This window comes from Panthera uncia, assembly GCF_023721935.1.
Source record: "Panthera uncia isolate 11264 chromosome B3 unlocalized genomic scaffold, Puncia_PCG_1.0 HiC_scaffold_1, whole genome shotgun sequence".
NCBI lineage: Eukaryota > Metazoa > Chordata > Mammalia > Carnivora > Felidae > Panthera > Panthera uncia.
Window position 1 is genome coordinate 46,870,922 of NW_026057582.1, and position 24,072 is coordinate 46,894,993.

General features: G+C 37.7%; 1 protein-coding gene across 4 annotated transcripts in view; it reads right to left on the minus strand.

Moving 5' to 3' along the window:
• Positions 1-24,072, minus strand: part of FRMD6 (FERM domain containing 6) — an 81,197-nt gene that overhangs the window by 31,546 nt on the left and 25,579 nt on the right. For 3 of the 4 annotated variants that reach the window (XM_049612788.1, XM_049612786.1, XM_049612790.1), the window contains exons 2-3: positions 8,102-8,346; positions 1,515-1,605 (exon numbers count right to left, since the gene is read on the minus strand). In XM_049612788.1, the coding sequence (XP_049468745.1) occupies positions 1,515-1,605; positions 8,102-8,200 (190 nt within the window). In that variant the 5' untranslated portion in view covers positions 8,201-8,346. The remainder of the gene's footprint in view (positions 1-1,514; positions 1,606-8,101; positions 8,347-24,072) is intronic. The other variant, XM_049612787.1, reaches the window with a different exon arrangement.

The following is a 24,072-nucleotide window of genomic DNA, read 5'->3' on the forward strand; positions in this document are numbered from 1 at the left end:
AAAAAAAAAAAAAAAAAAAAAAAAAAAGAATTCTAAAGCATATATCAGAAGTCTGCAAAGTGGGTGAAGTAATCTCCAGCTGACACCTGAGAAAACTGAAGTCGAGAGAAGTCAAGTGACATTTCTAAAGCTACATAGCTAGCTAGTGGTAGAACTAGAATTGGAACAAGGTCATCTGTGTCCTTTTCCAATGTTCTTTCACCACACTACAATCTTTCTTTTAAAAAAGAGATCTTAAAATCTAAGGAAGCCATAAACTGGTTTTATTAGACTGACTTGTTAAACAACACAGATCAACAATCTGGCTGTCGTGGTAGTAAGAATTAATTTTGAGTTTAGAATAAAAGAAACAATTTTTGGAATCTATAGAGCATCTTATTTCTCCCAAACTTTTCCTTGAAAGAATGACTGAGGGATGTACTAATAGAAACACGGAGCTAAGCATCTGTGCTTTTATTGCTTTAACTACTACAGGAAAAAAACTGAAGAGCAAATGGTTGATTCATTGGTTCCTAAGGTGTTCCCTGCTCCAAGCTCTCTGGCTTCTCCTAAAAAAAGACAGCTGAAGATGGTTCATATTTTGGAGGAGAAGGGCTGATCATGATACACTTTTCAACTTGGGAGATCTAAGCTTTTTATGGTACTAACCAGATTCTCAAGATGTCATAAGCCTTTAAATTTAAGCCGATTCCAGTAGTAGAATATGATTCATCTACAAGTATAAAATGTAATTAAATACATTTCACACAAAAAAAGTATTCCTGAAAAACTGAGTGAAGATAGAAAAGGTTTTTTGCATAAGGGTAAATTAGAGAAATTTAAACATATGACTTGAAAGAAAAAGCTTATAAGGAAAGGCTGCAGGTAAACCCTGGGAACTTAACTCTAAGGTATTATGGGAGTGGGCAGGTGGAGGAGGCTTCATGTGAAGAAAGCCTTCACATAAAGTAAAAGTAGAAACTGATCCCCCATCTTTAAGTCTTATAGTCTGATTGGAAGAAAAGGAGAAGGTGTTAAGAAGGAAAAACAGGAAACAAGAGCAAATTAATAGATCACTTTGTTATACTATATGGTCAACAGCAAGAAAACTTGAATAGACGAAAGCCATTTTTCTTATGCCTAAGTTTTTTAATGTCAAAAATTATGAAACAAATTACAAAAACATGCAAGATAATTTCCTACTAGCTACAGCTGTTCCCTGAGTGCAAGGAAACAAAAATCAAGCATGGTTCATTAAAACAGAAAAGAACAAATACAAAATTTAGACTCCTGAAAAGGAACCGATTTTTAAGTTCAAACTATGATACACAGCCTAAAATTCTAAGTCTTGTAAGAAATACACAACAGTTAAGATCAAAACACGAATAGTAGACTAAAAATGATGATGAATTTATGGGTATTTTGCCAATCACAATCTTATCACAATACGCCCAAATCAAGTCACAGCCAGCTATAAAATATCACTTCCTCGGTGACAGCTGGCTAAATCTATCAGAGATGGGACTAAGACCTACTTTGTATAACACTGAGTCCAAACAGGTGACAGTCCTTTAGCCTGAGTAGGTCACACACCTGGACCAGCAACTGGTGACACAGAATTTTAACCTGTAGAGAAAAACAAACAAGCACACAAAAAACACAACTTGAGACAACAAGTCACTCAAACCCAAATACTGAGCCACAATCAGGCAATTTAATACACCCTGAATATATGCCTTGAAAGGACAAGCCGACACTAGCAAAAACCGCTGTTGGTTCATGGAAATTGCTTTAATCTGCGTTGTGTTTCAATACTGATTATCACAATACGAATTTTTACAACATGACAATAAAGTACCAATGCAATCTTGTACAAGACTCATAAATCTTATGACACATTGACGAGGCCTTAATTCTAAACCCATGGCGCATGGTAAATATTTCAGAAGGTACCCAAAACAGCCTACTCAGATTATCAGAAGCATGAATTAGGCAGGTATCTTTACAAGGAAGGTTTTCTTCTTGATGGTCTAAGCAAAATACTTAGATATTATTACAATGAGTGAATAACTAGCTTTTATTTATCTTACTTTTATTGTTTTATACCTTTTAAGTACCTAAACAAGGGTCCTTTCTAAGTCCTAGTATAATTCAACCATAAAAAATCATATCAATTTGGAACTCTGAATAGGCTATCCTGAAAAGTCACATGTTGAATAATAACATAGTCTTTAACAGACACAGTTTTAATGATTTCTCCAATATTTAATAAAGTATTTTGGGGGACAGTAATTCTGTTGGGTCTGTCTCATTGAATTCAGAATCACTAAAGCTTAGAGCTGACTTTAAGAGACCATACAGGTCAATTTCTTCATGTTATGGATGATTTCTTCATGTTATGGTCAATTTCTTCATGTTATGTCATGTTCTTCAGTAGGTTAAATGTCCAACTGGTGATTTCAGCTCAGGTCATGATCTCATGGTTCATGAGTTCAAGCCCCGCATCAGGCTCTGTGCTGACAGTGCACAGCCTGCTTAGTATTCTCTCTCTCTGCCCCTACCCTGCTCTCTCTGAAAGAAAGAAAGAGAAAGAAAGAAAGAAAGAAAGAAAGAACAACCCACAAAGCTTAAAGTCATATAAGCTAGTAATGGCAAAAGCAGCAACTCACAACTTTGCTCATTTAAGTATTAAAATATTTCCAAATGTGTATTTTAAAATACATACAACATGACAGTTTATCATTTCAGCTATATATATTATGTGGGGCATTTGTCCCTCACTTGTACTATACTTGCAATGATACTGATGCCACTTACAGTTTTAATAATAAATTCTAAATTAACTCTGAATTCATGACTTTTTATCATACCTTAATATGTGACTCAGATTCAGAAAATAAGAGACCCCTGAAACCCCTTGATAACTGAAAGCCAAACAATGCAGAATGGTGATAATTCCAAGTGAAGGTTTACTGCTTTTTCCACATTATTAAATGGCAACTAATCTGAAGCACCTTATCTAATGGAAAGAGCAAAAGGTATTTATTTAAGACCAAAAGCACCAATTCCACTGCTTAGAAGCACCAGGAACTCAATGAAGCTGGGATCGTGTCTTATCTTATTTTTAGGATATATAGTTGGCACTCAGTAAACGTCTGATGGATAAAAGCAGGTGTCTGATGCCCATTTGGGCCTCTTGCTTTTGTTCTGTACCAGGACTATGGGCTAGTCTCTGGCCCACTGAGCACATCACTTTATGAATGTGCCACTGAAGAATTTAGGGAAAATGAAGAATTGCAAACTCACAAACACCACTGGGAGACTATATTTGCCAATAGGAAATCATCCTCTTTGTTCATTAAAAAAAACTGTGTATTTTTGAGTTCTATATTGTCTTAATTCTACTTTACAAATAAGCTTAACCAACATGATAAAGTAAGGGGAAAACTATCAAACGTTATATAAAGTTGAAATACACACTGCAAATTTGAGACTTAAGATGCCATACCATCTAGGATACCTTTAATCCTTAGTTTTTACTGTATTTTAAAATGTTATAAACAAAGCAATTGGGATAAAATGTGATAAAAAGTTAGCAGAAAACTTCCAAACCACAAACTATACATAAAACAAACCATGTTGTAACTGTAACTGTTGTTCAAATAATGCTGTACATTTCTTCCATATATCCCATATACTTATTATTGTTCTGCTAATTTAAATCAAGTATCTGGGGCCTACTGATAAAGCTCTGTAACAACTATGGAGTAAGTAGTGTTCTTGTTTAAAATTATGACTCTTCTTTGAAAAAAGGCTTGAGTTTTTTGTATTTGCATATTATGAGTCTTGAAGGCTACATTTTAGCTGATTGTGAAATTTTCTTAAAAAATTTTTTTTTAACGTTTATTTTTGAGACAGAGACAGAGCATGAACGGGGGAGGGTCAGAGAGAGGGAGACACAGAATCTGAAACAGGCTCCAGGCTCTGAGCTGTCAGCACAGAGCCCGACGCGGGGCTCGAACTCACGGACCATGAGATCATGACCTGAGCCGAAGTCAGACGCTTAACCGACCAAGCCACCCAGGTGCCCCTATTGTGAAATTTTTCAAGTTCTTTAACCTTCAGGAGCAATGGAGCTTTAAAAGGTGCTACAGAGTATATGAAGTATTAAGAATAAGAATTAAAATATTATCTAAAAATATCCTCTATATGGACCTTTTTAATAAAAAAAAAAAGCATTTGGTCCTAAATGTCAATGGTTATTGAGCAAGCACATTTAAAATATATTCCAGGGGCATCCGGGTGGCTCAGTTGGTTAAGCATCCGACTTCAGCTCAGGTCATGATCCCGTGGTTTGTGGGTTTGAGCCCCGCATCAGGCTCTGTGTGGACAGCTCAGAGCCTGGAGCCTGTTTCGGATTCTGTGTCTCCTCCTCTCTCTCTGCCCCTCATGCTCATGCTCTGTCTCTCTTTCTCTCAACAATAAATAATTGTTAAAAAAAATTTTTTAAATATATTCCAGAAAAAAAAGAATTGTTTACCTTAGTTTTAGTGAACAAGTATAAACTCTTGGCCACTATTTATATCACTCAAAAATTTTGTGGCTCTTACATTTACCATAATTTTATTTCCAAAATTTTCCAAGTTTCCATATTTAGTATTTCTCTGATGATTAAAATCATTTAAAACAGCCCCTATTAGTTCAACCTCATGGAGAAACTAGAATGATCAGACACTAAATATACCTCACATGTAGAAAGACAACATTCTACCAACTACACGTCAAGGAATAAATCATCTTTGTGTAAAAAATATTTAGAAATGATGAAACAAATGAAACCATTGATAAAACTGGTTTTGTTACAGTTAATTTGCTATGTTACAGCCATACAAATAACAATTACTATTTTATGAATGCAGAGATAACATTGGAAGGAAAAGGCAGAGCTCTGGCAGTCCTGCACTGGCTTTCCAGCAATGAGGGGCCTCCATACTACTTAACTGAGTCCCTCCTCCCTCCTTTGTTCAATTACTTGCTAGAGAAGGGTCTGGACATGGCAGCGGGGTCTACATGCCCTGGAATAAGAAGATCTCAACAGGCCCACAGGGGGTTCGGATTCTCTATTTGAGTTTCATTAACAGAGCTCCCAAATGAAATGCACAAACATAGCTCAAAGAAATGAAAACAAGCGCTACTCTGTTAAGGGTTCACGTACTGAGCAATGCTCAGCTGCCACACACTACAATGAACAGTTTATTCATGTCACATCTTTAAATCCTTACAACGACCCTGATGAGGACAGTAAGATCATCTCTACTATACAGAAGAGGAAACTGGAGTAAAAAACCAACTTGCCCAAGGCTGCAGAGTATGTCAAGGAGTAGAGATTTCAACTTCAGTCCCTGTGACTCTAAAACCCTCCTTTTTTTTTTTTTTTTTTTAAATGTTTGTTTATTTTTGACAGAGAGAGAGAGAGAGAGACAGAGCATGAGCCGGGGAGGGGCAGAGAAAGAGGGAGACATAGAATCTGAAGCAGACTCCGGGCTCTGAGCTGCCAGCACAGAGCCTGACGCGGGGCTCGAACTCACCAACCGCGATATCATGACCTGAGCCGAAGTCGGACGCTCAACCGACTGAGCCACCCAGGCACCCCGACTCTAAAACCCTCCTTAATGATGATGATGTGTGGCTGTGCAATTCATGATCACAGTCCTGCCCATCCTGTAGGGATATTACACTAATGTTACAAAATAAGGAAAGTGAAGAGATGTAACATGAATCTCTGATGAGGAATTAAAGTAATAATAGCAGCTACTATGTTGGGAATGATGCTATGCACTAACAATATACACAATTACATAGTATGATTGTAGTATGGTTGTTATTCATAATTATCTTCCTTAGCTGAGATTTTAGGACAAGTTAATCTCTTTGAAAATTCTAGCTGGCTCTCGGTATTCTTCATGAAGCCAGATTAGTCTTCCTTCCACTCACCTGAGGTCAGTAAGGTTTTGTTCCGTATCCTGTATGTGTGCATAGATGCGCACATGAACACAAGGATATACAACTCTCTGGGTGGAAACATATAAATGGAACTGAGAGAAGTTTCTTAACTTCTTATAGCTTAGGCTATATGCCCTGGATTTTGAATTTTAAAAAAATTTAGTATCTCTTTATATAACTGTATATAAAAACTGAAATAGCATATTCAACTGTATAAGAAAAATTATATTTCATATATTTTGACCATGACCACACTAAAAAAGATAAGCTGCCAAGTTTTATTAGATTAAAAAAAAAAAAAACCCAAATGTTGTAAAAATGATAGCCTATCACTTCACATACTCAAAAACAACTTTGGGTACAACATTGCAATAGCAATGTTGCTGATGAACAGAAATTCTGCCCCACAGATGATAAAATTCATCCAAGAGGTAGGTTTGATGCTCACACAATCCCTATAAGCAAAAACGAGGTTATATTAGTAAATCAAGAAACTAAAACCCAGAAACTGTGGTGGTTGTCAGAATAAAACCAAAATAATTACGGTGATAAGCAGAGCCATTTCCTGTGTAAATTTTGTAATGAAGCTATTTAAATGCCATATATATTCAGTATAACACTTAGAAATATTCTTTTATATAGCAATTGGGTTAACAAAGAAAACTAAGGGGTGCCTTGGTGGCTCAGTAGGTTAACCATCTGACTGTGGCTCAGGTCATGATCTTGCAGTTCGTGAGTTTGAGCCCCACATTGGACTCTGTGCTGATAGCTTGGAGCCTGGAGCCTGCTTCAGAGTCTGTGTCTCCCTCTCTCTCTGCCTCTCCCCTGCTGATACTCTGTCTCTGTCTCTATCAAAAATAAAGATCAAAGAAGAAAAAGAAAAAGGAAAAAAAAAAAAACTAATTTAAGGCATTGCACTGAGGCAGTATTTTTCCTAATTCCATCTAAATACAATCAGTAAAAGGAAGAATATGAAAGTCGATAACAGGGAGAGGAGCTGAAAAGTGCTAGGCATGATTCTGATTACCATAAAACTGTTTGGCAGTGTCTACCAAAGCTAAACATAGGTATCCTTTATGATTCACAGTTCTGCTCTTAGGTGAGGCTCAGAAATGTATACACATGTGCATATACATAAAATGCTCTTAACACTTTTACTCATAGTAATAGCCCAATACTTACAACAACCCAATATCCATCAACAATAAATGGATAAACAAATTGGGCATATTCATACAATGGAATATTACACAAGAATGAAAAAGAATTAGTGTTATGTGCAATAACATAAGTGAATTTCATAGGCCAAGTTGACTGAAAGAAGCTACATATAAAAGAAAACACACCATGTAATTCCAGCTGCATGAAGTTCAGAAATAAGCAAACTACTCTATAGGGGAGGGAATACTTATTACCCTTTGGGTAGAGATGACTGACAAGGAGGAGTCATAAAAGATCTTTCTGGGGTCCTGGAAATATACTGTATCTCAAGCTGGATGATGGTTATAGGGGTGTATACACTTGTAAAAATTCTCTGAGCTGCATGCTTATGATTCCTATACTTTGCTGTATGTAGATTACAACTCAGTTTTAGAAGTTAAGAAAAACAGTACCATATTCCTCAATGTCCAGGTCAACTAAGAGAGTTACCCTTGACTCCTGAACCATAGCAACAGCTTAGTGCTCAAGTACACAGCCTGTCCTTAAAATTGGCTAGACTTAGGCTACGATTAATGATCAAGATGCATATTAAGAAGCTAGCAATTATTACCTTATCACGTGTGTGACAACTCAAAAACATTTAAAAAGCAAAATCATATTATATATTCATAAAAATTTATATTTTAAGACACAGCTTTAAAATAGCAAGGTGTTTGTTTTTCTATAATATAGTAACCAAAATTCTGTAATTCCCCCCCCCCTCCCCAGGTGAAAGAATATTGAGGGCAGTCGCTCTAAAGCCATAATTCAAAGTTTGTAGACAACTTTAACCCCCCACTTCTGTCACATTATTAATGGTCTCATTCTGTAACGCTCTCACCCTTCACCAGGAATAACTTGAATGTGGCCACTGGTGGGAACAGGACATTCAAACATTTCTCAAGTCGAATCTACTTACATTTATGATGATGTTCAGAGATTCATCGTTGGGAAGGAAGATACACACACTCCGGCGGTCTTGCATGACTCTGTTGTTGTGGAAATTCAATTTGTTCATCGTGTTGTGGGCTCTCCAGTGGTCAGGGCTGGGCTCCGAGTCCTCGGCAATTCCTCTGGTTCCGAGCACTCCAAAGCCAAACTCCGTTCCTCATCACACGCCCTACGGGAGAAGCAGCGTGATGTTCCACTACGTAGGTTTCATAGCTGTAAAAAAGCCCAAAAGCCAGCCATAAATGAAGGCAGTGAGATTGGTGAGGAGAGAGACAGGGACATGAGCAGCAGCACAACTGCTTCTGTTGGCACAAAGACAGCACGTCTCAACGCGAGGGCTGCCTGCTTTAATAAATGAGAACTCACTGAAATTCATTCTGTATTTTGCCCACTATCAACTCTTTCAAAACTTTCATTCATCGTCATGAATTAAACATAGAGCCAATGAGCGCCTCATACATTCGAGGCTGTGCTGTGTCCTCCAGGGCTCACAGAAGCAGAGAGAGCCTGCCTTTGAGAAGTTTCCAGTCTCGCATGGGAGATAACAAAGGGTTCCATAAACAAACAGAATGACAAACCAGCAACAACAACAAAATTCTCAATCTTTTTTCCCATCGCAAACTCAAATAAATGCCTTGGCTCTTACGTCACATTCCTTCTTTAACTGCTGTGGTCTGGCTTTCACTTCCTTCACTTCACCACCATGGCTCTGCCAAAGGAAGCCAGTGACCTCCAGACCATCAGCAGAATCTGGGATTCACTTCAACCAATCTCACTCTTACCAAGGTTAAGCCCTCCTGACAACTTTTTTTCTCCCTGAGGTTTTATGGTGCTGCTCTCTCTCCCGATTCTTTAACCTGACAATGCAAACAATTTTTCTGTTTCTTTTCACCAACCAATTAATACCTAGAAGTAACACAACTGTATCTATCAAACCATGTTTGTATACAAAAGAACTGTGGATTTTGTAGATACCCTCTCATATCTATTCAGTTTATTAAACACATTTTTAAATTTCTCTCAGGTTTTCAATATATGCAATTTTTTTTGCAAGTAATGAAGATTTTATCTCTAATCTTCAACACTCACACCCTTTGTTTCATGTCTTATTGCATTGGCAAGACTTTGCAGAATAATTTTAAAACAGCGGGGGATATATTCTACTTTTAATGGGTGTGTCTACTTTTTCATATATTATTGCTAATATAACAATATTCAGCCAAGATTAAGACTAGTTGCTTCTCAAACAGTAATTATTTTTCCCCAATAGTAATTATTTATATTGTCTCTTTCCAGCTATATTTGTATGATGCAGAAAAGAATTTCTAAGAATACAAAATTGTTTTGCCAGAGAGTATAACCACACATTTTTCTTTCTTTTTTTATCATCACTTATATTCAACACCCAGTGCTCATCACAAATGCCCACCTTAATACCCATCATCCATCTATCCCATCTCTCACCCACGTCCCACCATCAACCCTCTACCATTAAGAATCTCTTGGGGTTTGTTTCCCTCTCTCTTCTTCCCTACCCCCCTTCCCATATGTTCATCTGTTTTGTCTTTTAAGTTCCACATGAGTGAAATCATATGGTATTTGTCTTCCTCTGATTGACTTATTTTGCTTAACATAATACATTCTAGCTCCATCGACGTCATTGCAAATGTGTGTAATATACCCCCCCCCAACACACACACACACACACACACACACACACACACACACACACACCATCTTCTTTATCCATTCATCAGCTGATGGACATTTGGGCTTTCTCTGTAGTTTCACTATTGTTGATAATGCTGCTGAAAACCTTGGAGTACATGTACCCCTTTGAATCTGTATTTTTGTATCCTTTGGGTAAATACTTAATAGTGTAATTGCTGGATCGTAGGGTAATCCTATTTTTAGTTTTTTGAGGAACCTCCATACTGTTCTTTCGAATGGCTGCACCAGTTTGCATTCACACCAAAAATGAAAGAGGGCTCTCCTTTCTCTGCATCCTCACCAACATCTGCTGTTTCTTGTGTTGTTAATTTTAGTCATTCTGACAGGTGTGAGGTGGTATCTCATTGTGGTTTTGATTTGTATTTCCCTGATGATGAGTGATGTTGAACATGTTTGCATGTGTCTGTTAGACATCCGGATGTCTTCTTTGGAAAAGTGTCTATTCATGTCTTCTGCACATTTCTTTACTGGGTTATTTGTTTTTTGGGTGTTGAGTTTGGTAAGCTCTTTATAGATTTTGGATACTAACCTTTTATCAGATATGCCATTTGCAAATATCTTCTCCCATTCCATAAGCTGCCTTTTAATTTTGTTGATTGTCTCTTTCACTATGCAGAAGGTTTTTATTTTGATGAAGTCCCAATAGTTCATGTTTACTTTTGTTTCCCTTGCCTCCAGCAATGTGTCTAGTAAGAAACTGCTCTGGCCAAGGTCAAAGAGGTTGCTGCCTGTGTTCTCCTCTGGGATTTTGATGGTTTCCTGTCTCACATTTAATTCGTTCATCCATTTTGAATTTATTTTTGTGTATGGTGTAAGAAAGTGGTCCAGTTTCATTCTTCTGCATGTCGCCATCTAGTTTTCCCAACACTATTCATTAAAGAGACCGTCTTTTTTCCATTGGATATTCTTTCCTGCTTTGTCGAAGATTAGTTGATCATATAGTTGTGGGTCCATTTCTGGCTTTTCTATTCTGCTCCACTGTATCTATGTGTCTGTTTTTGTACCAGTACCATACTGTCTTGATGACTACAGCTTTGTAATATAGCTTGAAATCCGGGTTTGTGATGCTTCCAGTTTTGTTTTGTTTTTTTCAGGATTGCATAAACTGTGTAGATTGCTTTAGGTAGTATAGACATTTTAACAATGTTTGTTCTTCTAATCCATGAGCATGGAATGCTCTTCCATTTCTTTGTGTCCTCTTCAATTTCCTTAGGCGTAAGTATTCTATAGTTTTCCGAGTACATAACCACACAGTTCTAACAGAAAAGCTACTGTCAGTGCTCACATAAATCAACGCATAAATGAGATATAATCTGGTCTATTTGCTTAAGGTTAAATGTCCATCTGTTATGAGCAGGAAGATGGGAGAGAATATAATCTTATATGGCACTATGAGTAAATACAAACTAGCATTTCTTTTTTTTTTTTTTAAACGTTTATTTATTTTTGAGACAGAGAGAGACAGAGCATGAACAGGGGAGGGTCAGAGAGAGGGAGACACAGAATCTGAAACAGGCTCCAGGCTCTGAGCTGTCAGCACAGAGCCTGACGCGGGGCTTGAACTCACGGACCGCGAGATCATGACCTGAGCCGAAGTCGGACGCTCAACCAACTGAGCCACCCAGGCGCCCCTAGCATTTCTTTTTAAAGTATGAATAAAATGCCACCAACAAGGAAGCTACTTAAATTAAATAAAAACAAATGGTAATCTTACATACAGTATTTCCTTATTAGGAAGGTGACCGAAAGCTCCCTTACAAGTATTCTGTTTTTCTTAAAGGATAATAGCAATTCTTTCACATTAAGATTGTAGCCAGCACATCACCCTATAGGGTCACTGGAGGTCAACACTGAAGTTTATCTCCAGTATGGGATGGTTAGCCCATGTGTTATACGACCACAAACTAAGTACACGCCAAATCCAATCACTGGTCTGACAGATGCACACTTTCAGTTCAACAGTTCCAAAGCACCAATTGGATGACCCATTTTGGCTGCATCAGAATCACTTTAGTGTCTGTAAGAAATACAGAATCCTGAGTGCAGTGACATTTCTACTCATTCAGAATCTCCCAGGTCAGGACACAGGAATCTTAATCTTTTAAAAAAAGCTCCCAGGTATTTCTGACACATAGTCATGTATAAAGACCGCACTTGAGTTAACAGAAGGAAGGTACTGTGCAAACAGTTGAATATAATACTTTCATAGCATACACTGGGAAAACATCATGAGGTACAGAATGAGGAATAAGCAACATATAAGGACTTCTGAAAAGTACTCAATATTTTCAAAGGTATAAATTCCTAAAACAGGTCAAATTTTTGTATTAGAACACTTCCCTGAAAAGTGTTACTAGGTGACCTAGGGATAAATAAGTTGGAGAAACAGAGGACCCTATATATACCTTCTCTGAAACAAAGTGTTAAAGGCTCTGAGGAATACTGCAGGCAACTTCCTAAATTTGTTTAACTTAATATTTCTCATATTTACTTGGTCACTGAATACTTTCCCCACCTCTAAGATTTATCTATTAAGGTTCTATAGAATAATATTCTTAAACATACTATTTGAGAAATATGGTTGTAAAACAATCTCCTTGTCAATTTCATGGCAAATTTTTTTCCTACATATTGATCTATTCTAATACTTAGGTCTCCTCTCTGCTATTAAAATCTTTTCAAGAAGAAATACTAAGCTACGACTAAACAAATCTTATTTAAATTCAAACCCTTAAGTGATATTAATCCCAGTGTAATTCTTCTTATTTAAATCTACACTTCAAATTGAGTTATTCCTATAATTTTCCATTCCTAATTAAAACAGTTAAAAGAGGGATATTTCTACTGACCTACTTTCTAGAATTTAAAAAATAAACTAAGGAAAAAAACATCTTCTGGTGTTTGAGATGTTTCTAGAGCTTCATTAAAATAATTTTCAAATTTCATTTGAGTACAATTTTTACTTATTTTATGATGCAAATAATGTAATAAAAAAAGGACTGGAAGAGGATTACTGAAGAAAAATTAATGAAAAGCAGAGTCATTAAGAATCAGCACTGCCTCATTGCTGCCTTTTCTGCTTTGAGGATGGCAAACTAAAATGTCCTAAAAGAGAGATAGGATTATGTTTTTATTTTACCCAGGACTGCATTAAAACTGATTAAAAGATTCCAGTGAAACAGCAAAATGCCTATGTCTCTAATACACTCCAGTATAAAATTTAATCTGAAATTGGACATTCCTAGGGAAAAGAATTAGGCTAAATTTATACCAATTTGAGTTGTTGAAATTAGCCTGTGAGCCATTGGCTACCTCTGCTGTGTCCTCAGCTAAGTCCCAACTCGGCCCCAGGAGGGCACATTTCCTACTCCAGGCAGTCCTTTTCTGCCCAGTGATCTTAGGATAGATTATTGATTTTAAGACAGGTATCCATGAACATACCATGTTGTAGGTTCAGATTTCCAGGCAACAAAAACACACCTTTAATAATGATCAAACCACACATCCTGTCGTCTTTATTAATACCCAACTTACAAATAAAATATGTTAAGCTATTAGATTCCCCCACTTGAATTTTAAACCCACGTTATTATAAGTCCCTTACTTCCTGATAAGCCGCACTGGGTAGTTACTTTGTTTCTTTTAAGAAACAGGAAGCTACCACCTGGTATATGTGTACAATGAATAGAGATTTTCATTTTTTTTTTTTTTTTAGAAATTATTAGAATTAACCTTTAAAACTGGGTCATCCCAGAATGAAAGTATGACCTTTAGTTTATTATCATGCATCAATAATGGTTATTAGTTGTGATAAATATAGCACACTCATGTAAGATGTTACCAACAGGGGGAAGTGGGTACATGTGGGTATGTAGGGACTCCTATACTCTTTGCAACTCCTATATATTTGAAAGTATTATATATTAAAAAGGTTAATTAAAAATAAAAGAACTAAGTTACCAGAAATTTCCAACACACATAATATAGTCTCACTTTGAATGGAAGCAAAGGAGGATTCTCAATTCTGAGACTGTCACCCTGAAAAAAGTGAAAGGTGGTAATGTGCTACGGTGATTACTATAAGGCAAGCATGGTTAGTAGTCATATTTCAACAGTCAATAAGGTATCTATACTACCTAACAAAAACAAGATGAAAAATTATCTTGGAAAGCTGGATCACAAAGAGCCCTTTTAATTTAATGACTATACATTTAGGAAGCTCAGGTTACACACACAGTATTGTATTTATTTGCTGAAAAGCAGAATACAACAGCAATAGAAGACGTGCCCCTGCATCCTTGAGCTTGAAATCTAGTTAGGAACATACCACTGCCAAGAAACTTAAGATGATGATATTGCCTCTGCTTCCCAAGAACACACGTATCCTGACGGATAACTCTCATGGGATGACATAATAGCAGACAGCATTAAGTATATGAATACTGTGGCTAGTATCATTTTGGAATAAATAGTATATGGTCTTTCAATGTATGGTATCCTAAAAGTGATATCAAAATGCCTTTGGTAAAATGAGTTGGGTTTTTTCCTCATTCATTTATTCATTCATTCATTCCATGTATATACATTGAACACCTACAATGTACTAAGTGTTGTCGTAGGCACTGAGTATATAACACTGAACAAAACAAATATCCTGCCATGATGGAGAAAGACAAATATATAATGTAGATGGTGATATGTACTGTGAGGAAAAATAAACTCAGAGTAGATGACAGAGTTGATGGAGATAAGGTGGTAGTGTAGATGCTATTTCATACAGGGTAATCAGGGGAAGCATCTCTGGTAAGTAGATATATGAACTGATAACAGAATTAAGAGAGGGATGCCATTTTCTTCCTTCCTTCCTTCCTTCCTTCCTTCCTTCCTTCCTTCCATTTATCCATCCATCCATGCCTCCATCCATCCACCTCGGGAAGACTTTTCCAAATAGAGGAAACAGCAAATGCCAAGGTTCACCTACTGTTCAGAAAAGGCACTGATTATAGCTAACATTTAGTACACACTTATTATGTGCCAGGTGCTCCTGTTAAGGACTTATGCTATATTAAAGAAAACTGTAAACTCTTTGCCATGCTTCCCATTAAGAGATGGGATCTATTTCCCCTTCCCTTGAATTTGGGCTGGCCCTGTGACTGACACATATTCAGTTAGAAATTCTGCTTCATGGATGACTCATTTGTGCGAATACACTTTGTTATTTCAAAGCACTATCTTTACACTAACAGTTCAGTAGCTTATGTTTCTTGTCTGTCTCCCCTACTCAGACTTCATTTAACCTCCGATTGGCAGGTGTAGTATATGCTCATTAAGGGAGGGATGTTTCACTTACTACATACATGTCCTTGGACAAGGAAGATTCTATAGCAGGGTTTCTTAACCTTGGCATTATTGACATCATGGGTAAAATATCCTTTGCACTGTGGGACATCCTGTGCATTGTAGGACGTTCAGCAGCATCCCTGGCCTCTACTCACTAGATGTCAGGAGAATCCCCCCACCTCCCAGTTGTGACAATCCAAAATTTCTTTGGACATTGTCGAATGCCCCCTTGGGGAAAAATCCTCCACTGTTGAGAACAAGTTTCCTTAGAGTCATTACTTTTTAGCATCCAGTTGTTTTTAAAATACATACACATCTTGTTTTGTTGCACTTTGCTTTACTGGACTTCACAGATGATGTTTGTGTGTGTATGGTTTTGTTTGCTTGTTGACAAATTTAAGGTTTGTGGCAAATGTGGTTGGCACCACTTTTTCAACAGCATTTGCTACCTTTGTGTCTCTGCATCACATTTTGGTAATTCTCACAATATTTCAAACTTTTTCATCATTATTATATTTATAACGGTGATCTATGATTAAAGATCAGTGATCTTTAATGTAACTATTGTAACTCTGGGGGAGGGGTGCCATAAACTGTGCCCAGATAAGACAATGAATTTAATCGATAAATGTGGGTGCTCTGACTGCTCCACCAACCAGCCATTCCCCATCTCCCTGGCCTCTCCATTCCCCATGAAACAATATTGGAATAAGGACAATTAACAATCCTACAATGGTCTCCAAGCGTTCATATGAAAGGAGGAGTTGCACGTCTCTCACTTTAAATCAAAAACTAGAAATGATCAAACTTAGTAAGCAAGGCATGTCAACAACCAAGATAGGATGAAAGCTAGGCCTCCTATACCAGTTAGCCAAGTTATAAACGCAAAGGAGGAGTTATCGAAGGAAAAGTGCTATTCCAGCGAACACACAAATGATAAAAAAGCAAAAAAGCTTTACTTAGAGGTCTGGATAGATCAAACCAGCCACAACATTCTTTTAAGTCAAAGAGTAATCCAGAGCAAGGCCTTAACTCTCTTTAAGTCTGTGAAGGCTAAAGGAGCTGAGGAAGCTGCAGATGAAATGTATGAAGCTAGCAGAGGTTGGTTCATGAAGTTTAAAGAAAGAAGCCATCTCCCTAACATGAAAGTACAAAGTAAAGTAGCGCAGGTGATGATGTAGAAGCTGTAGCAAGTTATCTAGAAGATCTAGCTCAGGTGGCTACATGAAACAGATTTTCAGTGTAGACAAAACAGCCTTCTATTGGAATAAGATGCCATCTAGGATTCTCATAACAAGAGAGGAGAAGTCAATGCATGGCTTCAAAGCTTCAAAGGACAGGCTGGCTCCTCTCCAAGGGCTAATGCAGCTAGCAGGTGACTTTAAGTTTAAGCCAATCCTCATTTAGCATTCTGAGAATCCTAGGGCCCTTAAGAATAATGCTAACTCTACTCTGCCTGTCCTCTATAAGTGGAACAACAAAGCCTGGATGACAGCCCATCTGTTTACAACATGGTTTATGGAATATTTTAAGCCCACTATTGAGACCTACCACTCAGGAAAAGATTCTTTTTAAAATATTACTGCTCATTGACAGTACATCTGGTCACTCAAGAGTTCTGATGGAGATGTACACTGAGGTTAATGTGCTTTCATGCCTGCTAACACAACATCCTTTCTAAAGCTCATGGATCAAGGAGTCGTTTCGACTTCCAGGTTTTATTATTTAAGAAATACTTCCCATAAAACTAATGTTACCATGGATAGTGAGTCCTCTGATGGACCTGGGCAAAGTCAACTGAAAACCTAGAAAGGAGTCACCATTCTAGATGCCATTAAGAACATTCGTACTTCATTGGAATAGGTCAACATATCAATAAGAACAGGACTTTCGAGGCAGCTGATTTTAACCCTCATGGATGACTTTGACGGGTTCAGTGGAGGAAGTAACTGCAGAGGCAGCAGAAATAGCAAGAGGACTAGAATTAGAAGTGGAGTCTGAAGATGGGACTGAATTGCTGCAATCTCAGGATAAAACTTGAGCGGATGAGGAGTTGTTTCTTATAAATGAGCAAAGAAAGTGATTTCTTGAGATGGAACCTATGCCTGGTGAAGATGCTGTGGCAATGACAACAAAGTATTTAGAATAGGATACAAGTTTAGTTGATAAAGCAGCAGGAGGGTTTGAGAGGACTGACTCCAATTTTGAAAGAAGTTCTACTGTGGATAAAATGCTATCAAACAGCATCGCATGAGACAGAGAAACTGTTCGTGAAAGGAAGAGTAAACTGATTTGGCAAACTTCATTGTCTTATTGTAAGAAATTGCCACAGTCACCCCAACCTTCAGCAATCACCATGCTCATCAGTCAGCAACCATCAATGCAGACGCAAGACCCTCCAGCAGCAAAAGAATTACGACCTGATAAAAGCTGAGATGATAATTAGCATTTTTTAGCAATAAAGTATTTTTAATTTAGGTGTGTATATTTTTAATACATAACAATATCGTGTACTTAATAGACAACAGTATAGTGTAAACATAACTTTTATATGACCTGGGAAACGAAAAAGTTCATCTGACTCACTTTATCACAATATTCGCTTTTCTGCAGTGGTCTGAAACCTAACCTGTGATAGTTTGAGGTAATGTACGAGTAATATACAAGTTAGAATAACTACATTTGAAATGTAGTTATTGAATTGATAAAAATGATAAGCTTGTAAAGTGGGGATACAGTAAGAGGTAATATGATGTGCTACTTAAGAGCATGGAGAGGGGCGCCTGGGTGGCTCAGTCGGTTAAGCGTCCGACTTCAGCTCAGGTCATGATCTCACGGTGTGTGAGTTCGAGCCCCGCGTCGGGCTCTGTGCTGACAGCTCAGAGCCTGGAGCCCGTTTCAGATTCTGTGTCTCCCTCTCTCTGACCCTCCCCTGTTCATGCTCTGTCTCTCTCTGTCTCAAAAATAAATAAACATTAAAAAAAAAAATTTTAAAAGAGCAAGGAGAGACTGCCTAGATTTGGATCCACCTGAAACACCGGAAACCCAGGTGCCCGTGGGCAAGTCTCTTTACTTCTTCGTGTCCATTTTTCTCACCTCTGAAATGAAATTGTCGTGAAGATTATTAAATTGGCTACTCATTTACTACCAGGTAACATTATTGATATCATATTACGGAAAGTAAGTGGAAGAATGGCTTTTTGTGTAATACGTGGTGTTGAGTTCTAAAAGAAATCGTGTTTTTCTCTTGTTCATAGCTAATAGATTATCTCGTTTCTAAATTTAATGATGACATTTGCTAGACACACCGTGGGGCTGGGAATGGCAAAGCACCTTCCAATTAAAGTGGACTTGAATTGGTGCCAACTAATACTTACCATACTCTAAGGAATAAAACTATGCAGCCAGTCCTACAAATGTTTGTACCTTTGACCCAAGAATCTGACTTCTGGGGACAAAATGTGTAAGAAGGAAACAACCAAAACACATCACACTTTTGATCAAAATTACTCACTGAACTATTATCCATCAGAGTAAAAACTGGGAAAAAAACTAAATAGTCTAACAATAGGAATGGATTAGTAAATTATAGTACATCAATAAAAAGTACCATTTATTGAACACATTCTTCCCAAATCACAAATACCCACTGTAGCCCCAAATTACTCTTTAACTACATTTTCAGAATAGAACTAGCAGGAATAAAGAAAGCCCCTAAATCAAATAGGTACAAAGAAAGACAGACAGTAAAAAGACAGTAAGACAAGGAAGGAAGGAAGGAAGGAAGGAAAGAAGGAAGGAAGGAAAGAAAGAGAAAGAAAGATAGAAAGAAAGAAAGAAAGAAAGAAAGAAAGAAAGAAAGAAAAAAGGAAACAAAACAAAATGAAACAGGGAGGGAAGGGGGGAGGGAAGGAGGGAGATCCAGAGTATTCTGTTAGTCAGACAGCATGTAAACTAACTGGAATTTGAGTCCTCCAGCACTTCGTTTAAGTATGCTTCTTCTCGTCTCTCACATCATTTCTAAATTCTGGCCTTAGAGACCTTATAATCTCTATTAACACAGTAGGAACAATAGGAAGGAATACAACTGTATTTTAAGTTCAATGCTAAAGTGTGTGGTAAAAAGAAGGTTGTATCTGGATTTGTGGAAAGGCTGTGAACAGAGGGGAGTGCAGCACAGAGGAAAAATGTCACAGAGGGAGGTAAAATGGCTTGTATGCAGTGGGGAGAAAAAGAAAGAATTACAAGGGTGTAAAGTCATATAGATAAGGGCCCCGGCTAGGGAGGCAGGACAGAGGACTGAGCCCCTCAAAAATTCAGTGTTGCTGTCCCATGATGCAAACTCAGACTGGACAGATGAGAAATCAGGCTGTGGAATGTTCCCCTCAATGATAAGGCATTTCCTTCAGTACCCTGACCAGGTTTCTGAGGAGACTCAGAATGAGGAAAAGACAGTCTCTTCAGTAAACAGGGCTGGGAAAACTGGATGGCTATAGGCAAAAGAATGAAACTGGGACACTTTCTTACACGATACAGAAAAATAAACTCAAAATGCATTAAAGACCTAAATGTAAGACCTGAAACCATAAAACTCCTGGAAGGAAACTTAGGCAGTAATTTCTTCAACACTGCATTTAGCAACATTTTTCTAGATGCCTCCTAAAGCAAGGGAAACAAAACAAAATTAAACCATTGGGACTACACCAAAATAAAAAGCTTTTGCCTGGTGAAGGAAACCATCAACAAAACAAAAAGGCAACCTAATGAACGGGAAAAGATATTTGCAAATGATATATCCAGTAAGGGATTAATATCATATATAATGAACTTGTGCAACTCAACACCAAAACCCTCAAATAACCCAATTAAAAAATAGGCAGAGGACCTCAATAGACATTTTCTGAAAGAAGACATATAGTGATGCTCAACATCACTAATCATTAGGAAAATACAAATCAAAACCATGAGATATCACCTTACACCTGTTAAAATGGCTAAAATCAAAAAGACAAGAAATAACGAGTGTTGGCAAGGATGTGGAGAAAAAGGAACCCTCATGCACTGTGGGCAGGAATGCAAACGGGTACAGCCACTGTGGAAAAGAGTATGGAGGTTCCTCAAAAAATTAAACATAGAATTACCCTATGACTCTGTAATTCCACTACTGGGTATTTACCCAAAGAAAACAAAAACACTAACTCAAAGGGTGCAGTCATGCACCCTTCTGTCTGTTGCAGCACTATTTACAACAGCCAAAATATGGAAGTAGCCCAAGTGTTCATCCACAGATAAGTAGATAAAGAAGATGTGGTACATATGCATACAATGGAGTAAAAGCCACAAACAGGGATGAGATCTTGCCATTTGCAAAAATATGGATGGACCTCGAGCGTATTATACTAAGTGAAGTAAGTCAGACAGAAAAAGCCAAACACCGTATGATTTCACTTATGTGTAGAATCTAAAAAACAAAACAAACAACCAAAAAGTAGAAATAGATCCAAAAATACAAGAACTGGTGGTTGCTAGAGGAAAAGGGGGTGGAGGAATGGGCAAAATGGGCGAAGGAACATGGAATGAACAAGTCACAGGTATAAAAGGGACAGCATACCGTAAAAGCATTGTATAGTGACAGAGGATAGCTATGCTTGTGGCGAACATAGCATAACGCAGAAACTTGCCGAATCACTATGTAGTACGCCTGAAATAATGCAACAGTGCATGTCAACCATACTTCAATTTAACAGAAAAAGCAATGGGATCTTTACAATTATTTTAGATATTTCAAAACCCCTGATAAAAGCTGGTATATTTATCCATGGTAGTATTTCAAAGAAAACTAAAAGATCATTCACTTAAGTTATTTTCATACCAGTTTTCAAGTGCTTATTTTGACGGCACATTTGGTTTTACCCGCCAGATTTAAAAAATGAAAATTCACTTTGACAGACAATCTTTTCATAAGGCCCAAGGAAGGTGGGGGAGAGGAAGGGCGACAAAAATGATCCCAGGGGTCGAAAGGCTGTGATATAGTTGCTACATATACACTTAAAAATACTCTTAGTTACAAAAAATGTATATATATTCTTCCTGTGTCTAGTTTACCATTCTAGTGCCTTTCTCCTCTCCCGTACATCGTCACTGTACTCTCTCCTTTGGATTTCTAACTGTTCGGTCTTGTTTCACTCTTCAAGGCCGCCACCCCCTCAAGGCTGCCAAGGTGACCTCATGAAACTGCACATTAAATTTTGCATATCACATCCCAGCTCGCACATTCTTTCATGCCACAGCACTTCCACAGGACAACTCCTAAACTCTAAGGCACAACCTTTCACCTTCGCGTTGTATCCAGCCTCCACGTGGCCGTTCTGTCAACTCGTGTTGTACATTACTACAGTTGTTTTCCTCAGAGTTCTCTGAACAAGTCTTACTGTCATATGTCTATGCTTTTGAGCATCCTGTTCCCCCTGCCTGGATATCCTCCCTCACATAGTATTCAGCCATGTCCAAAAGAAGAAGAACAAAATACTGTATCTTCGTTCTCTCCAGAAAACTCAAGATACTTGTCCGGGCAGCATGCCTCCACATGGCTAGGCAGCTGAGGGGCATTTCACTTGCACTCTTATCACCCTTGTACTTGTTGGCAAGTTGTCCCCCCCACAGAGAACTGGAATGTCCTCCAGGATAGGATGAATGTCTGTGGTAGGCAGAGACATTGGGTCTCTAATAGGCACACAGCAGGACGCAATGAGTAAATTATTTATCAATTCACCAGAAATGTGAATTCTCTAGCAATTAAGATTAAAATTATGTTTTTAAAGAAGCACTCTCCAATCCCCACCCTAGAAATGGGAGTCAGTATTGGTCACAGCTTCTTGAATATTTTCTGCATGTTAGTTACAGAAGAAAAGGTGCATATTTTTCCTCATCTTTAAATGTGATAGCCAAACATAAAACAAAATAATCTCCAAAACTATCAACAAAATACAGTTTCTAGGAAAGTCTCCCTGTATATCAAGTTAAGCCAACTTACGTGAAAGCAAATATATAGAAAGATACATTGGCTGGGATGCATTATATTGTAAGTACCAAAAATATCAAACTGAAACTTGAACTCTGTAGCCAAGTTGCCTGGGTCTGACTATTAGCCATCTACTTCCTAGCTATGTGACCTTGGACAAATGCCTTTGCCTCTCTCTACATCTCAGCTTCCATATCTGTAAAATGGGAATAACAACAGTAACTACTTCAAAGGATGATATAAGGTATATGGTATACACTACAGACATGTTAACTATTAGTAGTTAGGCTAGTTAAATGCTATAAGGGAAATTTATAAAAACCAAAGTAACTTGAAGGCAACAAGCAGGATGAAAGGGCCCGTGGGTAGTTTGATGTGGTAGTTTGAGATGTCATCCAGAACCTAGTTTCCTCTTGGTACCTTGGAATCACTCCACTTTAAGGCTTGCTTCTCTCAAAGTGGCCAAATAAACCAGAATGCGGAGGCAAACAGGAGTAATGATACTAATCCTAACTGAATGTCTCAAGTCACCAGCACGCACCACCCCCCCCCCCCCCCCCCCCCCCCCCCCCCCCACTCCTGACACACACACAATATAGGGCAGGGGCCTGCATGGATTAGCTGAGGCCACCCAGGGCCCACCTCTAGAGCTAGAGGTAGGATCAACTTCCCCTCAAGTACATAGACATCAAAACAAAAATCTGAGTACATTGGAAAGCCTGGGAGATGAGGGGAGATGCTAGATAGGAACCAACAAGAAGAACAAAGTCAAGGGTAAAATTCATGAATTTTAAGCCAGAGAAACTTGATTTTGCATAGCCATCTGAATTCAAAAGTCATATCGGGTTTAGCAACCAGGCACAAAAATTCCTTTCAACCAAGATGGATTTCTAGCATGACATCGCCAACAAAAAGTGCTGTTCTCAGGGAAAATCCTCCAACTTAGAAGCATCTGCTTCTAATTTCCACAATGAAATCTTTGATTCCTTCATTCATGGGACTTGCGCTCAATTCTCTCTGACAGTGGAACTGCAATTTTCTTGATAATGATTTTGCTGTGAAATTCTCATTATCTGGTAGAAATATAGAAATCCTTCTATTACATAGGAACCTTAACATTAACTTTACTTATTTTTCCTCTGAAATATATATTTTTTTTTCCAAAGAGACTTTAGCACCCCTCAGAAAGACTGAATTAAGGATTTGGAAAGTTTCTAGCTTTAACACTGCAGAAGGACTTTTCATGTTATTAAACAGTTCTTAACAACAACAAAGTAAACACACACACCAGAGAGGCAAAAGTCCATTGACAGAATAAATAAAATACGGTACATTAAGGCAATTCAGCAGTGAACATTAATGAACCACAGCCACACGTGAACAACTGTGAATCTCAAAGACAATGTTCAGTGAAAAAACAAGTTACAAAAGAATATATACAATTCTTTCCTGTGAATAGAAGTTCAAAAATCAGGTGATGAAACAACTCATTCAGGGATACAGAATATATATTGGTAAAACTGTTAAGAAAGGTAATGAGTAAGTTCAAAATGGTGCTGGATGGGGTAGTCTGGGAGCAGGAGATGTCTTCAGAAAGGGACAGGAGCTACAAAGGAGCTAGAGAATTATTTTTCTTATACTTGATAGTGGATATAATGGTGTTGATTACTATTACTGTTTAAAATGTACACAGACATTACAGGCATTTTTCTATGTGTGTATTTCATAATTAAAAAAAATTATCAGAGGTACTGTTGTTTAAAATGCTGTAAACAACTACATATTGGTGACTAAACTTGAAAAAGATATATAAAGTACGACAAGTATGCAATCCTGTTAAAATAAAT